The 19,391-nt window shown below is 44.5% G+C and overlaps 1 protein-coding gene across 3 annotated transcripts in view; it reads left to right on the top strand.

Moving 5' to 3' along the window:
* Positions 1-19,391, top strand: part of KLHL32 (kelch like family member 32) — a 285,677-nt gene that overhangs the window by 236,104 nt on the left and 30,182 nt on the right. For all 3 annotated transcript variants that reach the window (XM_040350130.1, XM_040350132.1, XM_040350131.1), the window contains one exon: positions 467-1,193. In XM_040350130.1, the coding sequence (XP_040206064.1) occupies positions 467-1,193 (727 nt within the window). The remainder of the gene's footprint in view (positions 1-466; positions 1,194-19,391) is intronic.

Below are 19,391 nucleotides of genomic sequence, written 5' to 3' on the forward strand. Positions count from 1 at the left end.
ACGCCCAGACCTCTTACAGATTGCCCGACATGTTTCGCTACAAGCTTCATCAGGGGCATATATACAGGGGAGGCTACAAGGGATAAGCAGAGAACAACATCATCAATATTTATATAAATAAATGATAATAGGGTAAATATTACATACAAGTAGAGATGGGAGAGGGGGTACGAGTTGCTGTGCTTTGTTGCATCACCATTTCTACCCACATTGTCATAATAAAAAATCCATTATACATCATCTCACAGCAATAGAGGCTTCATTTTTCAGAAATGTCTAAAATTAAAAGGTGTTTTGTGCAACATCTATTTAGATTTTGCTTGTTTTACAAACTGTACTTAAAAATGTAATTGTTTGTGACATTCAAGTTTACAATTAGACACTTTTTATGTCTGAGGTTTATAAACATTACTAAATACATTAACAATGGTCTAAGCATGACAACTAATCCTTTCATCTTTTTTAGTTGGCTGTAGGATGGCTGGAGCATAACTGCCGTTATCAATACATAGATGAACTGCTGCAGTATGTACGTTTTGGCCTCATGGATACAAATACACTTCACACTGTCACCCTTTCTCATCCTTTGATCCAAGGTAGTGAAAAGGCAACAGGACTTATAAATGAAGCCTTGGAATACCACGAAAATATCTATGCACAGCCAATATGGCAGACCATAAGGACAAAACCACGCTTCCAATCCAGTACCCTCTACATTGTGGGTGGTAAAAAGCGGGAAATCTGCAAAGTTCGTGAATTAAGATACTTTAATCCTGTTGATCAGGATAATGTTCATATAGCAGGAATAGCAAACTGGAGTGAACTGACTCCCATGCCAATAGGACGGAGTCACCACTGTGTCGCAATCATGGGGGACTTTCTGTTTGCTGCAGGTGGGGAAGTTGAACATGCTACTGGTCGTACTTGTGCTGTGAGGACAGCTTGTCGATACGATCCTCGAAGTAATACGTGGATTGAAATTGCTCCAATGAAAAATTGTCGGGAACATTTTGTCCTTGGGGTATTGGACAATTGTCTTTATGCGGTGGGTGGTAGGAATGAACTTCGACAGGTGTTACCCTCTGTAGAACGATACTGTCCAAAGAAGAACAAGTGGACTTTTGTACAGTCTTTTGATAGGTCTCTTTCATGTCATGCTGGATGTGTAGCAGATGGCCTTCTCTGGATCTCAGGTTTGTGAGAATTTTTTTTAACTTGTCTTTTCTGTTTAACACTTGTTTATATAGAAATCAGTGTGATAAGTAATATTGTATATCATTATTCCGGATAATCCCAACATAGATGAAGATATATAAACACTCAAACAGACTTGTGCTTTATTTTTAGTAAGTCAGTCTTTAAAAGGTTTGTACAAAATTGTCTTAGATTCTAAATAAAATATGTGGATAGCATTTGTGTTTACTGGATGAGTATCCAACAATGAAGCTTAGAGTTTTTGCAGTCACAAACTGGATGCCAAAAACTCACCGCATTGCACCTGATTAAATCATTCTTGAGTGCATTGAAATAGAACATTGAAAGGGGAAAAGGGTCCTCAAATCTCCCTCTGAGCTACAGAACAGCTATTCCCAAACACTCCCTCTACAGCAGACTCTTGCTGTCTCTCGCTTACAGAAAGAAGGATATCAAAAATTGTAAGATGTTTCTCACATCCATTATTCAGATTCAGACCTGCACTGGAAGTTCAAATTTGATTGGTGGTACACTGAAGTTAAACAGCACAAAATTGCAGGAACTTCGCTCCCAGTGACCATGTGAGATGTTCTCTGGATTTTTGCTGGGATAACTTAGAACTCAAAAAGGTACATCGTTTTTCTAGATAGTACTTTTATCAGTACTATTACTGATTGCTCGCTCTTGTTACTGGACTTGCTCTTTAATGAATGGTATAGGTAACCACTGGGTTAAAAAAGAAAGCGCCTGTCTTGTAAAGTTAAATTTGATCATACTGATAGAAAAAGGAAAAAACGAATGTAAAACATATTTGATTGATATGCTTCCAGCTTGTCTGAAAAGTGGTATCAGTTTTTCAAGAGATGTTAAAATGTAGGAAGATTGTCATGACCACCAGTTTCAGTAGCGTTATTCATCATATATAAGTCTTTAACAATTGATACCAGTTACTGAAGTCTAAACATTATAGAGTATTTTGTACTGAGCCTCTATTAAACCATGTAGGCACAGTTCATTTCATTGCAGAGCACCTCACAGCTGTCATTTGCTAACCTAAGTTGAATAAGCACTTGAATCATGAAACTCTTTATAGAGAAATTACCAATTCTCGGAAAAGGCTGGTTGCCGAACAGTCCTGTCATTCTGCAAAATATTGGTATTTATCATTGAAATAACTTTCTGTTCACCTTTCCGGTGGCGTTCTCTTTCAGCCTTTTGAGAGGTTCAAATTTTCAGTAGCCCGTGGTATACTTTGACTACAACTTCAAGGATAAAATGCAGCATAGTTAATTCAATTTTTTTAGGCAGAATATATTTTAAATTTCATCTGTGTCACTTCAAAGTTAGAAGAAAAGTTGTTTTTGAAAATTGATGCTCATTTAAGATGGCATATTTAATGCCAGATGTATCTATAGAATGCTGGTAAGATGCAGAATATCCCCCTGGGGAGGCAGATCAAAACTGCCAATCAATAAAATATACTTATTAGGGGAAACTGCGGAATGTGTGCAAGTGCTTTGATTGCAGGGGACAGTGTAGCAGCATGGGGTACCATAACCTAAGAGCAGGCAAATCAGCCTGATGACTTTCAAAGCCAAGAATATCGCTGTAGGCAAGGGTACTCCACACTAGGAAAAAAATTACAACATATATAGACTGTTAATAATTTCATATCTATTTTTGTGTCGTCAAATCTGTATGCAAATCCACTGCATCTCATTTCAGAAGATTAATCTAAAAGTGAGAGAAGAGGTATGTGAAGTGCATATAATTATCAAGGACCTCCAACATTGCAGAAGAGAAGAAAAATATTCCACAATGTGTTTGTGTTTTTCTCTCTTTCTTTGAGACTGTTTTATTTTTTTACATCTTAAAATAACCCAGAGTTTGTGCCTTTTGTATGGGTTAAAGTATCTAAAAAGTTTCAAAGTAACATAATAAAACAGCTGATTGGTTCATACAGTAGTAAGGAGTACTAACACCAGTGGAGATTACATGATGGTGTGCGGTCATGTGAGTAGTAAAATGTAGGTGCCAGATAGCCTAGGCATAGATGGGCAGATGGACCAACAAGAATGATGGGCAATGAGACATCTACTTATCCCTAAATGACTCATGTAGTTCCATAACTTACCACAACACTCAAAGTGTTTTATCTATAGATACCTGTAATTAGTATTTGGTTGAAAGGAGATTTCCCAATATGATGAGTGGAAGCCAAAACAGTAGAGGAAAAAAAAATGCTTGATTTGTCTGGATGTGTAGCAAAACTGTACTTTGTCCCTAATAGGCAAAGTAAGAGGTTCACTGTAGAGCAAGCACCATATGGTGTCTTGATTCACCCTGTGCTGGAAGGCAGCAGTTTAGTGCCAGAGCAATAAGAAATACCCAACAACTCCACATATGGGAAATATACAACACTTCCTCTGCCTCTCTATATTGCAGTTCAAGTTACTTGGATGGAAAAATAACTAACTGAGCTATCTGCAGGTTCCAGTGTTTAGGAAGTCGAAACTTGCGCACAGGGGCGGACTGACAACTCATGGGGCCCGCGGGCAATAGGACATTATATGGCTCCCGTGCAATAGGAGATTATGGGGCCCCCAGGCAATAGATTATGGGGCCACACAGTACTGTATACACACACACATACAGTGTATGTGGCATTATCTACCATTTGGAGAGTGTATTTGATGTTACAGTTCTTTGTTGTGTATTGTATTGTGTTATGTTTTTTCTTTTTGCCACTCGGCACACGCTTTAACATATTTTTTGGTGATTCCATATGGCTATGGAATATGCTTTTTATGTTTTTATGTACTTACTGTAGGTGCTCTATGTGCGTTCTGAGCCAATGTCAACAGGTTCATATATTTTTTATACCTATACAGTGGTTTGGCCTTTAAAGTCCCATCTGGGGGGTATCTCTCTTTTTCCCACACACATACAGTATACATACACAGTATACACACACAGACACACAATATACACACACAGTATACATACACACAGAATATACATAGACACACACACACACACACACACTATACATACACACACTGAGAAGGTACTGGAGAGGAGGGGCAGCTATAGTCTTGGCATTTTTAGACCAAAAGGATGTCAGTAAGGGACATTTCAGGGACAGATGTAAAAAAAACACAGATTTTTACATACTGTCCCTGGTTTTACACTGAGGCTGGAAACCCTGATGGGGCCCCCTAGTGGCATGGGGCCCTCGGACAGTGCACTATAGCGAGTTCTTCACTATAGACTCTTTGTCTGACATTTCCTGGCTTCTGAACACTGCAATCTGTACACTGGGTTTAATAAGATGTACTCCTGACTACTGGACCCTAGTAAATTGTATATCTACTGGAGGTAGGCTCTGTGCAGAAAAATGTGTATGTAACAAAAGTGTTTTTTATTTGTTAAATTGACTGTGCACAGGTTGGTAAGTGTCTGTTAAGCCGCGTACACACGATCAGTCCATCCGATGAAAACGGGCCGATGGACCATTTTCATCGGTTAACCGATGAAGCTGACTGATGGTCTGTCGCGTCCACACACCATCGGTTAAAAAAACAATCGTGTCAGAACGCGGTGACGTAAAACACAACGACGTGCAGAAAAAAAGTTCAATGCTAACAAGCATGCGTCGACTTGATTCTGAGCATGCGTGGATTTTTAACCGATGGTTGTGCCTACTAACGATCGTTTTTTTCCCATCGATTAGGAATCCAACGGTTAAATTTAAAGCAAGTTGGCTTTTTTTTAACCGATGGTTAAATAACCTATGGGGCCCACACACGATCGGTTTTGACCAATGAAAACGGTCCATCAGACCGTTGTCCTCTGTTTAACCTATCGTGTGTACGAGGCCTAAGACTCTTGTTCATGGCACAGTAACCAAGTCACGCAGCATCCCGAGACATTGAATATTTACAAAAATACACCTTGGTAGCCAAGCAATGGCTACACATGTATATTACACCTTAATAAATTAAAATTCGTATTGCAATGGACTGGTAGCCTCCCTAATTGGTGCGTTTTGCAGATGCGGTATTCTCTGCTTATTCTGGAGTATTATGGGAGGAAATCTGCAGTAGATCACAAACAATAAAGCAAACAACGCAGCAATTCTGATGATTAATTTCATACCAAAATATTACCACATGCCCTTAATGTATGAATCAAAATATGTGTACATACATAAGATTAGCTTTCAATCCTTAACCTGTTTTAGCAAGGCGGCACTAGATCCCTTCACATGTGCAGGGGCATTTAAGGGGCTAGAGGTACAATACTATAACAACTGGTTCTACAGCATAATGATATGTACTCTTAACTAATGTTTTTTTATTTATAGGGTCTAACTCTATTAGTATGGTCATGCTAGGGTAATTACCTTCCCGAGAGACCCTGGCTTCTTGTAATTCAGACGGTTTCTATGGGAACACAGTAAGATCTAATCTATGGAGTGATATTCACATATGGCCAACAATAACTATAACAAAAGGGGACTACATAGAAAAAAATTAAATAGGGACTTTTAAGGTGTCTGAATCAATGTAATACACTAGAATATATTTTAAAGTATAACAAATTTTATTTCGTACATTAAAAAAGATATCAGTCTTCTCTAAAAAAAAAAAAGGACGGTATTTGCTCGACATGTTTCGTCAAGATATGGCTACTTCAGGAGACCTTATATTTAATTGTACAGAATGTTCACTGCAAACCGAGAGAATACAGATTAGACATAATTAACTTATGTCTTGTTAGCAAACACTGCTTTGTATTTTCATAGGTAATTGAGATGAACATATTGCTTTTTTAAATGCAGAGACTGTTTAGTGGTCATATGCAGAGCATATGTGTTACAAACATGTTCCCATGTGGCATATACACATACACTGCTCAAAAAAAGGAACACTTTGAAAACATATCAGATCTCAATGGGAAAAAATCTCATGCTGGATATCTATACTGATATGGACTAGGTAATGTGTTAGGAATGAAAGGATGGCACATCATTTGATGGAAATGAAAATTATCCACCTACAGAGGGCTGAAGACAAAGACACCCCGAAAATCAAAGTGAAAAAATTATGCAGCAAGCTAGTCCATTTTGCTAAAATTTCATTGCAACAACTTAAAATGGTCCTCAGTAGTTTGTATGGCCCCCAAGTGCTTGTATGCATGCCAGCTCATCAGGGCATGCTCCTAATGAGACGACGGATGGTGTCCTGGGGTATTTCCTCCCAGATCTGGACCAGAGCATCACTGAGCTCCTGAACAGATTGAGGTGCAACCTGGCGGCACCGGATAGACCGATAAATAATTTTCCAGAGGTGTTCTTTTGGATTTAGGTCAGGTGAGCATAGGGGCCATTCAATGGAATCAATTTCCTCATCCTCTAGGAACTGGCTGCATGCTCACACCACATGAGGCCGAGCATTGTCGTGCACCAGGACCCACTGCACCAGCATAGGGTCTGACAATGGGTCCAATGATTTCATCCCGATACCTAATGGCAGTCAGGGTCCAATTGTGTAGCCTGTAGAGGTCTGTGAGTCCCTCCATAGATATGCCTGCCCAGACCATCACTGACCCACCACCAAACCGGTCATGCTGAACAATGTTACAGGCAGCATAAAGTTCTCTGCCACTTCTCCAGACCCTTTCACGTCTGTCACATATGCTTAGGGTGAACCTGCTCTCATCTGTGAAAAGCAGGGGGCACCAGTGGTGGACCTGCCAATTCTGGCATTCAATGGAAATGCCAATCGAGCTCCACAATGGCCGGCAGTGAGCACAGAGCACACTAGAGGATGCCGGGCTCTCAGGCCACCCCCATGAAGTCTGTTTCTGATTGTTTGGTCAGAGACATTCACACCAGTAGCCTGCTGGAGGTCATTTTGTAGGGCTCTGGCAGTGCTCATCCTGTTCCTCCTTGCACAAAAGAGCAGATACCGGTCCTGCTAATGGGTTAAGGACCTTCTACGGCTCTGTCCAGCTCTCCTAGAGTAACTGCCCGTCTCCTGGAATCTCCTCCATGCTCTTGACTGATCTGGGAGACACAGCAAACCTTCTGGCAATGACACCTATTGATGTGCCATCCTGGAGGAGTTGGACTGCCTGTGCAACCTTTATAGGGTCCAAGTATCGCCTTGTGCTACCAGTAGTGACACTGACCCTAGCCAAATGCAAAACTAGTGAAAAACAGTCAGAAAAGATGAGTAGGGAAAACAATATCAGACACCTCCACCTGAAAAAACAAGTGCACCTGTTGTTAATTTCAATTAACAGCAAAGCAGCTGAAACTGATTAACAACCCCCTCTGTATACACTGCTCCCCCTCTGCTACTTAATGGACCAGATCAATATCCCAGGAGTTCTGATTCAAAAGTGTTCCGTTAATTTTTTTTAGCAGTGTATATATATTTTAGATTCTTCTTTTGGTATTTTGGTCCTCCTATGACACACTGATATCCTACAGATGGTAGTCCTGTGGCCCTGGTGTACTTGTATACTGACCTGAAGAATTTTCTGGGTAAGAATGATCTTAGATGATCCAATGTAACCGAGTGTTTTGTAAAATTAATTAATAGGGGCATTTAGCCCCATTGTTTATTATGTCTAATGTGTATTTTCTCTGTTTGCAGTGAACATTCTGTACAATTAAATATAAGGTCTCCTGAAGAATCCATATCTTGGCAAAACATGTCGAGCAAATACCGTTGTATAGTTATCTTTGTGAACAACTTGTTTTTAGAGAAGATTGTGATATCTTTTTTTTTTTGTATGAAATAAAATGTGTTATATATTTTAAAATATGTTCCAGTGTATTACATTGATTCAGACACCTTAAACATCCTTATTCCATTTTTTTCTATGTAGTTCCTATCTATTGGGATGTGGTGTCTTGCTCCTCACATCCTTGGCCGACAGATTGTATTCCATATAACAAAGGGGAGTAATGGTGCTCCACGCAGCATGTTCATCACTACTAAATAAACAAGGTACAATAGGAATAGATACATTTAGCATGCATGTCAACAATGTATAGATAGGTAAGAGTTTTTCCTGTCTGCCTGCAGATTACCCAAAAGAATCCTGTTCAAACATACATGCTATAAAGTATATAAAGTTGCCCTGAAAGATCTTTAAAAATTTGGATTCAATGTTGTATAAAGTTAAGTATGAGCTTGTTACTCATCGGAAGCTCCTCCAGAATCCTGCAACAGCAATAAAGCAAAGTATATAATATGCCTCCAAGAGCAACACACAAGGCCTCTATTTACCGGCAGCCTGCATATAGACATACCTTCTCAAAGTATTTATCTAAGATACAGCAGCATCCTCTCCAGTATGGTGGAGCACCAGGGAGCCATAATTGGCCCACTGATGGGGCACAGGTGGTGAATCTTTGCTCTGAACACCCTAGGCATCTGGGTGCTTTCAAGATGGCCACAGTGGTCCAGAGGAAGCGACCGCACATGCACACATGCTTGCACCATAGATATACATCGGGATCAGAGGAGCTGAGCCCAATCAGCCACCAGCGACCCCTGGGTGCCAAGAGCATGCACACAACGCTGCCAAGGGACAGTGGTGGCATTCTATTATCAAAGGGGTTCAGCTCCAGCGCATGGGTCATCATCTACCACCACCCACACCCACATGGCATGCCAGGGTGTCAGCCTCCAAGTACTCATGGAACTCTGATACTGGACACAACAAACATAAAAATGAACATAACATATTTAAAGCGTTAGCTCTAACCAACCTCCCCACCAAGTAATATACAGGGTGAAAACACATATAAAGGAACCATCCCCCAGTATCAGGCAGAATTATTTTACAGACAATAACAATCTGAGTTTAGGATTCGATTCCTAACCTTTAACTTTTAATGCCAAATAGGCTTTACATTTTAATGCCATAAAATAGTTTATCAGGAGGGTCAAGAAAACTTCTGTGATCCCCGATATTCAGATTTTGCTGCACCTCTGATCTCCTAATTATACCCCCACTGGCTCATGACACTGTCCATGACAGGCAGCATGTGACATCAAATGCAGTACACACGCCGCAGTGCAGCACATTATGGGGAGAGCCTGTCTTTTTACTCCTCCATTCATAGAATTCCATGTATCATGGTAGTATAAGACTAGTCCAGTTAAAAGAAGCAGGAGGGCATGGGTGAGCAGTGCAACTTTCTTGATTAGAAGGCGCTGGTGTTAACCTTTACAGTGCTGAAAGACAGACACTCAGGGCAGTATCTCTCTCAGGGCTGTGAAGGGGACACACCACATTACACATTCCAAATGTGTATGGTGCTGTATCCCCATAAAAATCTTTTTACTAAACGTCCGCTTCAGCACTTGCCAAGAGACACATATTTTGCATGAAGTGTAAATGTGATCACTGAAAAGCCAAAACACTAAAGCATGTTTCCCCAGAGAGTTGGTAATTACTTTCTCCCTTATTAATATCAACAGTGCATGCCGTATGCAACCAGTGAAGTAGGTAATGAGGAGAGTGTATGGTTGCAAATTATCGGAGCCTTATAGATCTGTATTGCTGTACACGTGGAGCATACTGTAAAATATATTTTCAAACAGCAGAACATTAACCTTTCAGTGTAAGGTTCTGTTGAAAAATCTGCAATAATTATACTGAAAATAACACACTTAAGGACTAGGCACTGCATTACTGATCCAGATGATTATCAGATTAAGAGCAGAAAAATGAATACGTCCTTAAAAAAATATATATATAGTTAAACATCCATATACAGAACCCTATACCTACAATTGTTTCACAGGAAGGAGAAAATCCCTTATAAAGCATTCTCCAATTTGCACCAATAGGGGAAAAAAATCCATACTGATCCCCCAAGGCAATAAACAAATTAGCTGAGCTGGCTAGAACTAGTTTCCGAAAGAGACTTTTTTTCACATTTTCATACCCCTATCTGTGAAGAAGAACAAGGGAGCTAGAGAGCAGGTGGTCCTGGGAGGAGCGGAGGGGACAATTTGGGCGATATCTGTAGATGTGGTTGGTGATGTAGATGGGGGCGATGTTGTGAATGGCCTTGTATGTTATGGTTAGCATTTTGAATTTTACACGGTGGGGTAGGGGAAGACAGTGAAGGGATTGGCAGAGAGGAGCAACAGTCACGGGTCGGTTAGTGAGGTGTATTAGTCTAGCAGCAGAATTAATAATAGACTGAAGGGGGGATAGCCCGCTTAAGGGTAGGCCATTAAGTAGAGTGTTGCAGTAGTCAAGGCAGGAAATAATCAAGGAGTGAATAAGGAGGTTATCAACTGGCCCAGGAAAGAGGTATAGAGTGAGAATAGGAGAGGCCCAAGAACGGAGCCTTGGGGTACCCCAACAGAAAGAGGAAGACAAGCGGAGGAGATGGAGTTGTGACACTGAAAGTGTGCTGAGAAAGGTAGGTGGAGAACCAGGATAAAGCAGAATCATGGAGGCCAAGGGAGTGTACTTTGCTGAGGAGGAGCAGGTGGTCAACTGTGTCAAAGGCAGCAGAGAGGTATAAAAGTATGAGTATGGAGTAATGGCCATTGGTTTTAGCAGTTAGTAGGAAGCCTAGAGTTCCCCCATACTATCAATGCATTAAAAGGATTGCTAGAGTTCCCCCATAGTAATGAATGCTTGTATGTTTACGTATCCTTTTACCCAGAGCTTCTAGGACTAGTTACATAGAAACTAACAACAACCTTGCCATTTGTTATTATGTACTAGGCAAAGAATGATAACATTAGATAAGGTGCAGTAGAAACAAGGTTAAGACACCCAGAAGACAGATTGTTATATTTCTCTTCCATTCATGGACAGACACAGCAGCATTGACCTTAGGGTTATATACCTTTCCTTCTAGGAGAGACTAGGCAGGAAAAAAAACAGCACTTTAAGTGTTAAAAACACTTCTCAGTACAGCACCTCCCGGGGGCGTGTCCCCCGGGTACATCCCACTCTCTGGAACATCCAGTCCCAGTTTTAATCTGCCTAACTTCAGTAGAGGACATGGTCTTTCTGGAGCCCATGTGCTCTGGAGATTTTTTTGGTGTTTTTTTTCGCTTTATTTGATTTTGTTCCTGCATTTTTGGATCCTGGGATCTACTATCAACTGCTGACTGGGTGACAGGCTGGATCTGATCCTTGTAGCTCCCCCTATGTTCGGCCATCGAGCGCATGCCGGTCTTTAGCTAGGCCGTCCAGGACATGCCCCGTTGCTCCAGGGGCGGCCGGTGAACTACATGTTCCAGGGCACACATATGACCGGTCTCTATGGCTGTGTCACAGTGTGCCGGGCCGACAGCCATGCCGCAAGCGGACGTTGGTTCTGTCTGGAATGCCTCCAGCCGGTGGTCGCAGGATGGGTAAATAGTATCCCCTTGGTGCATTCCTGGGGAGGTCGACTGAGGGTCCGCCCTGCTTTCCTCTCCCTCCTTCCCCATTCTGGGTGGCAGCTGTGAAGTGGGGGTCCACCTGGGGGGCTCTGCTACTGCCGGGGGGCTGTGCTGCTGTGGGGTACTGTATTTTTTATTGTGCTGGTGCTGTATTTTTTTATTGTGAGGTGCTGTGACAGTGTCTGCTGTGTTTTACATGTGTACGGTCGCCATTTTGCCGGAGCCGCGGCTCTATATGTCGGCAGCCATTTTCTTGTAGCCCGCATGCTGTTTTTCTGCGTGTCGGCGGCCATCTTGGAAATGTTTTGGCCTCTAGTGTCTGGAATAACGGCGCCAACCACCACGTTTTTTTTCTTGCTGAGGGAACGACACGGCACAGGCAGCACTCTCAGCTCTGCACAGTGGTACAGCCTGGTTCTGGGTGGTGAGTTCCCGGGGGTCCCCTGCTCTCTGTAACAGGCGGGAGGGTGACCGGTGGGTCCTGTTTTTTTGTCTGCAGTACTGAGGTGGCATTTTTAGATGGGACAGCATGGAGTCTGAACCACAAGGGCCCTCATTTGAGGCTTCTACCCCAACCATGCCAGAGTTAACCCTTAGTGCCCCTGCTCCTGTGGTCTCGTTGGATGCTATGACGGCAGTCCTGGAGGCATTTGTTGCCAGGATTGAAGCGGCAAGTGGCCAGAAGGGGGGTAAAAAGCACCCCCTCCCTGAGCCTGCTTCTGGGGATGTCTCTGATGCAGAATCAGGTGCTGCTTCTGCATTTGACCCGGTTTCTGTCATGTCAGATGATGCAAACTTAGCCCACGCGGACAGTGAGGATGACTCTGCTTCAGTGTCAAAGCAAGATAAGGAATTTGTTGGAGCTCTTATCACTGCGGTGCGGGATACTCTGAAACTTGAGGATTTGGCGGAGGCATCAGACATGCCGGTCCCTTTTGGGTTCCGCAAGCCACCCCGCACCACAAAAGTGTTTCCTTGTGTTCCGTATCTGGACGACCTGTTATACAAGGAATGGGAACGGCTGCAGGAAGTTTTTGCTGTACCAAAATACTTTGTACTCTGTCAGTGGACCCTCCGGTGTCCAGGCTGAACAAGGCCACTACGTTGCCTGTGGAAGGAGCTCCCCCTTTTAAGGACCCCGCAGATAGGAGAGCTGAGGCTGTGGCCCGCTCCTTATTCACAGTGGTGGGGTCGGCGGTGAGAACCGGTTTTGTCCGGGGGCTCTGGTGTCGGCAGACACTTACCGAACGGGCTAAGTCCTGGTACAGGAGCTGGAGGCGCATAATGCTCCTGAGCTCTGTGTGGACCTGGCCGACAAGTTGGTGCAAGGTCTGAAATTTGTCTGTGAGTCAGCCCTGGATACGCTCCCCTTGCTCTCCAGGGCCTCCGAGGTGGTACCACGCCGCCTTGTGTGGCTAAAGTGTTGGTCTTTGGACCAGTCCTCTAAGAAGTACCTGGTGGACTTACCCTTTAAGGGTGAACGGCTTTTTGGGGCGTCCCTGGATGACATCATAAAAGATGCCACAGGCGTTAAGAGCACTCTGCTTCAGCAATCTGGGAAGGGTTAAGGAGCCTCGCCGTAAGCAAGGGCCCTCTTTTACTGCCCCCAAGCATGTTTTTCGCCCGCCAAGGGCGGCAGGGAAAACGTTTCCAGGGTGCTAAGGCATCCACTGAAGGGCAAAAGCGCCCCTGGTACCGCAAGCCCAACAAGCCTGCGGACAAGTCTGTCTCTGCATGAAGTTTTCCCCCACCCACATCTGGGTGGGGGGCCGGCTTCACGAATTTGCGGCTCGGTGGAGGTCTATTCTTTCGACGATTGGGTTTGCGAAGTAGTTTCCTCGGGGGTACAAGATAGAGTTTCTCTCTTGTCCACCAAACAGATTTTTTCCCTCCAACCTCCAGCTTCCTCCGGATCACTGAAGTCTCTGTCAGGGGCTGTCCAGGATCTGCTGGTCAGGGGAGTGATTGTGCCGGTTCCCTCAACGGAACGGTTTTAGGGGTTTTACTCCAATCTGTTTGTAGTCCCCAAGAAGGATGGGGTCCATCCAATCCTGCACCTCAAGGCCCTCAATTGCTTTATCAAAGTGCAAAAATTCAGGATGGAGTCGATTCGCTCAGTAATAGCAGTGCTCCATCAGGGGGATTTCCTAGCATCCTTGGACATCAAGGATGCGTACCTGCATATCCCGATATGCGCAAAACACCAGAGGTTTCTGCGCTTTGCGGTCAGGGAGGACCACTTTCAATTTGTGGCCCTCCTGTTCGGCCTGGCTTTGGCACCACGGGTATTCACCAAGGTGCTCGCCCCGATTCTAGCCCTGCTGCGGCTGTGTGGGATTGCTATCGTGGGATACCTGGACGACCTTCTTCTGAGAGCTTCCTCAAGCTCAGAATTAGAAGAGGACGTGTCTATCACCTGTCAGACCCTCAGAGAATTCGGTTGGCTGCTGAATACCCAGAAGTCAGTACTGGTACCATCTCAGCGGCTGGAATATCTGGGTTTGGTCCTGGATTCCTCGGGGCGAGAGTTTTTCTCCCAGCGGAAAAACTGCAGACTCTGCAATCTGCGGTGCAGCAGTTGGCGACCCAGAAATGGGTGTCGCTTCGCTTTTGCATGAGAGTGCTGGTTCTGATAGTGGCCTCTTTCGAGGCAGTTCCGTATGCCCAATTCCACACTCGAGTGTTACAGAAAGAGATTCTGTCACAATGGAACAAACTTCCTTTGTCTCTGGATTACCAGATTTGGGTGAGTCGACTGACCAAGTCCTCCCTAGTGTGGTGGCTGACATCTCCGGTACTCCAGACCGGGAAATCGTTTCTGCCATGTCACTGGACAGTGATCACGACGGATTCCAGCCTCTCCGGCTGGGGGGTGTCTGGGGTGTCCAGTCAGCCCAGGGGCGCTGGACTCAGGAGGAGTCCCGCCTTCCAATCAATGTACTGGAGCTCTGAGCAATCAAGTTGTGTCTCTCCAAGTGGTCTCTGGGTCTGCAAGGTCGACCGATCAGAATCCAGTCCGACAACGCCACGGCTGTGGCATATGTCAATCATCAGGGGGCACACGGAGCACGCCTGCAGCGACGGAAGTCGCACACATCCTCCGGTGGGCCGAAAGCTCCGTTCCAGCACTGTCGGCGGTGTGGCAAAATGGGGGCACTCCAGACGTGGACCTTCTAGCGTCCCGTCTCAATCGGAAGGTGTCACGATTCGTGACCAGGTCGAGGGACCCGTGGGCGGACGCGTCAGACGCACTGGTGGCGCCTTGGGGCCACTATCGCCTAATTTACGCCTTCCCTCCCCTGCAGCTTCTTTCTCGCCTGCTGCACAGGGTGGAAGCCGAGGGGATACCAACAATCCTGATCACCCCAGATTGGCCGCGCCGTCCCTGGTACGTGGACCTGGTGCGTCTGGTGGCAGACATCCCTTTGCGTCTACCCCTGAGAGAAGACCTTCTGTCGCAAGGTCCTATATTTCACCCTGCTTTACAGTCGCTGGCTTTGACAGCGTGGCTGTTGAGAGCCAGGTGTTGAAGGACCGAGGCTTTTTGGGCTCAGTGATTTCTACCTCGAGCACGGAAGTCTACTTCACGAAAGATTTACCATTGTACGTGGAAGGCCTACATCTCCATGTGTGAAGAGATGAAGTGGCACCCCGTACATACGTGGTGTCCCGTATTCTGCTGTTTTTACAGCTTGGAGTGGATCAGGCTCTCGCCTTAAGTACGGTTAAGAGTCAGATCTCGGCTCTAGCTGTTTACTTTCAGCGACCCTTGGCGGCACACTCCTTGGTGCGTACGTTTGTGCAGGGGGTCCGGCTTAAGGCCCCTCCTGTGCGTCCTCCACTGCCTCCATGGGACTTGAATTTAGTTCTTTTGGCGCTTCAAGAAGCTCCGTTTGAGGACATTCGAAAGATTCCTTTGTTGACTTTGTCTCAGAAGCTGGTTTTTCTGGTGGCAATTACTTCTGTCAGAAGGGTATCTGAACTGGCGGCCTTGTCTTGCAAGGCTCCTTACTTGGTCATCCATGAGGATAAAGTGGTGCTGCGGCTGCAGCCATCATTCCTTCCAAAGGTTGTTTCGGCTTTTCACATCAATGAGGACATTGTTTTGCCATCCTTATGTTCTCGGCCAAAAAACCCAAAGGAGGCCACTTTGCATTCCTTGGACGTGGTTCGTGCCCTACGGGTGTACTTGTCTGCTACGGCTCCCTTTCGGAAATCAGACTCCCTGTTCGTGTCGGTGACTGGTCCTAAAAAAGGTCTGGCGGTCTCGACGGCCACCATTTTTAGGTGGATCAGACAGGTCGTGCTCCAGGCTTATGCCCTAAAGGGGCGGGCGCCTCCCTTTCAGGTCACGGCGCATTCGACCAAGGCCATTGGTGCCTCTTGGGCTTTCCGTCATCAAGCGTCTGTCTTACAGGTATGCAAGGTGGCGACCTGGTCATCAATCCACACCTTCTCAAAATTTTAAAAGGTGGATGTAAGTGCATCTTCGGATGTCTCCTTCGGCCGCAAGGTTTTACAGGCGGCAGTTTAAGGTTGAAGTTCCTCCGTTGAGGAACTCTGGTTTGTTTGGGGTGAAGCTTGGTTTGCTGTGTTCTTTCCCACCCCTCAAATTTTTTGACACTGCTTGTGGACGTTCCTAAGGTCAATGCTGCTGTGTCCGTCCATGAACGGAAGAGAAAATAGGATTTTTGTACTCACCGTAAAATCCATTTCTCTGAGTTCATGGACGGACACAGCACCCACCCCTCCTTTTGTTTGTACTGCTTGTCTACAAACTGAGGCTGGATGTTCCATGGAGTGGGATGTAGTTCACCGGCCGCACCTAGAGCAACGGGGCATGTCGTGGACGGCCTAGCTAAAGGCTGGCACACGCTCGATGGCCGAACATGGAGGGACTACAAGGATCAGATCCTGCCTGTCACCCATGATAGTAGATCCCAGGATCCAAAAATGCAGGAACAAAATCAAATAAAGTGAAAAAAACGCAAAAGAATCTCCAGAGCACATGGGCTCCAGAAAGGCCATGTCCTCTCCTGACGCTAGGCAGATTAAAACTGGGGCTGGATGTTCCAGAGAGTGGGATGTACCCGGACACGCCCCTGGGGAGGTGTTGTACTGAGAGAAGTGTTTTTAACACTTAAAGTGCTGTTTTTTTCTGCCTAGTCTCTCCTAGAAGGAAAGGTATATAACCCTAAGGTCAATGCTGCTGTGTCCGTCCATGAACTCTGAGAAATGAATTTTACGGTGAGTACAAAAATCCTATTTTTACACACCATATATAATTGTGACGAATATTACTTGTATAACCTAATAACTCAGATATGATTGGCTGGGACAAGGCCGTTCCCTTCTTGTATGATTTGATTATGAACAAGTACGCATTAGAAAATAAAGTCTAGTGTGAACAAACCATATGTGCGTGTGGATGTTTTCACTACCAATGCATTGGGGAGCCTCCATTCATCCAGATTGTCCTTAAAACCCGGGTCTAGTTAAACCAGCAACCTTACATAGGTCATTCTTGAGTTTTAGTAGGGCAGTTTCAGTAGAATGTTGTGGCCGGAAGCCTGACTGTAGGGGGTTGAGAAGGTTGTTGTCCGTGAGGTAGCAACTCATTCGGTCATGGACAAGGCGTTCGATGAGCTTGGAAGCAAACGGGAGCAGGGAGATGGGTGTTAAGTTATTCAAACCGGTAGGGTCTAGTGAGGGTTTTTTAAGTATGGGGGTAACCAGTGCATGTTTGAGCAGGGAAGGAAAGGTGGCAGAGGAGAGGTTGAAGATGTGGGTTAGGGAGTTGAGGATAGAGCGGGAAGGTGGTCACAGTAATTGAGAGGAGACAGGGTCCAGGGGACAGGTAGTGAAATGGGCCATGGAGAGGAGTTTATCAACGTTATCTGTGGTAACTGGGCAAAAAGGAGGAGAGTATGTGTGGTGTTGGACCTGATGTTTGGGTAGGGAAGGAATTTGAATTCAGGATATCTCCCTGTGAATTGTGTAAATTTGTGCCATTAAAATGGTTGGCAATCTGTTGAGCGGTAAGCAAGTTGGTTGGTGGGGCCAGTGGGGGGTGAAGTAAGGAATTAAGGGTAGAAAAGAGTTGACGAGGTTTGGATGAGAGGGTTTTGATGAAAGTGTTGTAATAGGTTTGTTCAGCAGTGTGGAGGCAGGAGTTCTATTTGAGAAGGGCAGATTTGTAGAGGGTAAAGTCTTTCAGGGATTTAGATTTACACCATGCTCGCTCAAGAACACGGCTGCGTCTCTTGAGACTTATGGTGTCATCTGTTTGCCAGGGTTGTGGCAGATGGGGCCTGGTTTTGCTTAAATATCCCCCAAAAATATATAAAAAAAGAATTTCTTTCTCTGTTTAGGCTGATATGTATTCTTCTACATATTTTTGGTAAAAAAAAAATCGCAATAAGCGTATATTGATTGGTTTGCGCAAAAGTTATAGTGTTTACAAAATAGGGGATAGTTTTATGGCATTTTTATTATACCAACAATGGCCGCGATCTGCAATTTTTTATCATGACAGCGACATTATGGCAGACACTTTTGACGCTATTTTGGGACCATTGTCATTTATACAGTGATTACTGGGTAAATGATACTGGCAGGGAAGGGGTTAACCACTAGGGGGCGATGAAGGGGTTAAGTGTGTCCTAGGGAGAGATTTTAACTGTAGGGGGGCTGGGCTACCAGTGACATGACATTGATCACTTCTCCCAATGATAGGGAGCAGTAGATCCGTGTCCTGTCACAAGGCAAAACAGGGAAATGCCTTGTTTACATGGTCATCTCCCCATTCTGCAGCTCTGTGACATGACTGCGGGACACCGGTTACAGAGTTTGCGGCGCACACCCGCACGGCGGGATTTTCAAAGCAACTTTGCTTTGCCCAGCCAAGCCATTCTGCTGACGTATATGTTAGCAAGTGGTTAAAGAGTCTCTAAAAATGAGAAAAAATGGCCTCAAAATAACAGCGCTCAATTCTGTAAGGACACTTGGGTGTAAGCCATCTGTCCGAGGTGCATTATTCATCTTAATCTTGTCTTTAAAACAAAATCATGTTATAGTCACTGATACCCAGATGTTCTTTTTTGTATGCATTTTTAATAAGCTTCATATTGTATTAGAATGACAAGTCCAGCAGAGTATAATTTTACAGGGCCTTACCTTGAGAGATCCAATATTTGCCCATTGTGCAAATGATCCCCAAATACCATTACTTGTTCTATGCCCATTTTATTCTTGACAAGAAAGATACTGTATTAAGTATTTCAAATTGCAGACATTCACCCTACTCATTCATGTTCATTATGGGTCCATTTTAACACATCCTACGGCACAAGTCTTGAATTGCTAGCTGTTGCTTTAAACAAGATTTTAGCAGCTTTCATCATCAGGTTAAAAGGCATATTATTAAAGGGCATGGACCCATCAATAGTGCTCATAGGGGTGCCGTTTTCAGTGTTGCTTTCCCAAATAGAGGAACTATTTATTTAAAACATCTATGTAAGTGCTTTATTGCTGATAAGAAGACAATATCTCTGGGCAAAAAAGACTTACCAAGGACACAAGAAATACCAAACCTCATCTTTAAACACCAGTTCCAGTGGGCCTGATCCACAAAAACCGTCCGTAACTTAACTTTTGTCATTTAAGTTACACCGCCGCAAAATCTCTACCTAAGTGCCTGATCCACAAAGCACTTACCTAGAAATTTTCAGCGGTGTAACTTAAATCCGTCCGGCGCAA

This window comes from Rana temporaria, chromosome 4 (genome assembly GCF_905171775.1).
Source record: "Rana temporaria chromosome 4, aRanTem1.1, whole genome shotgun sequence".
Taxonomy (NCBI): Eukaryota; Metazoa; Chordata; class Amphibia; order Anura; family Ranidae; genus Rana; species Rana temporaria.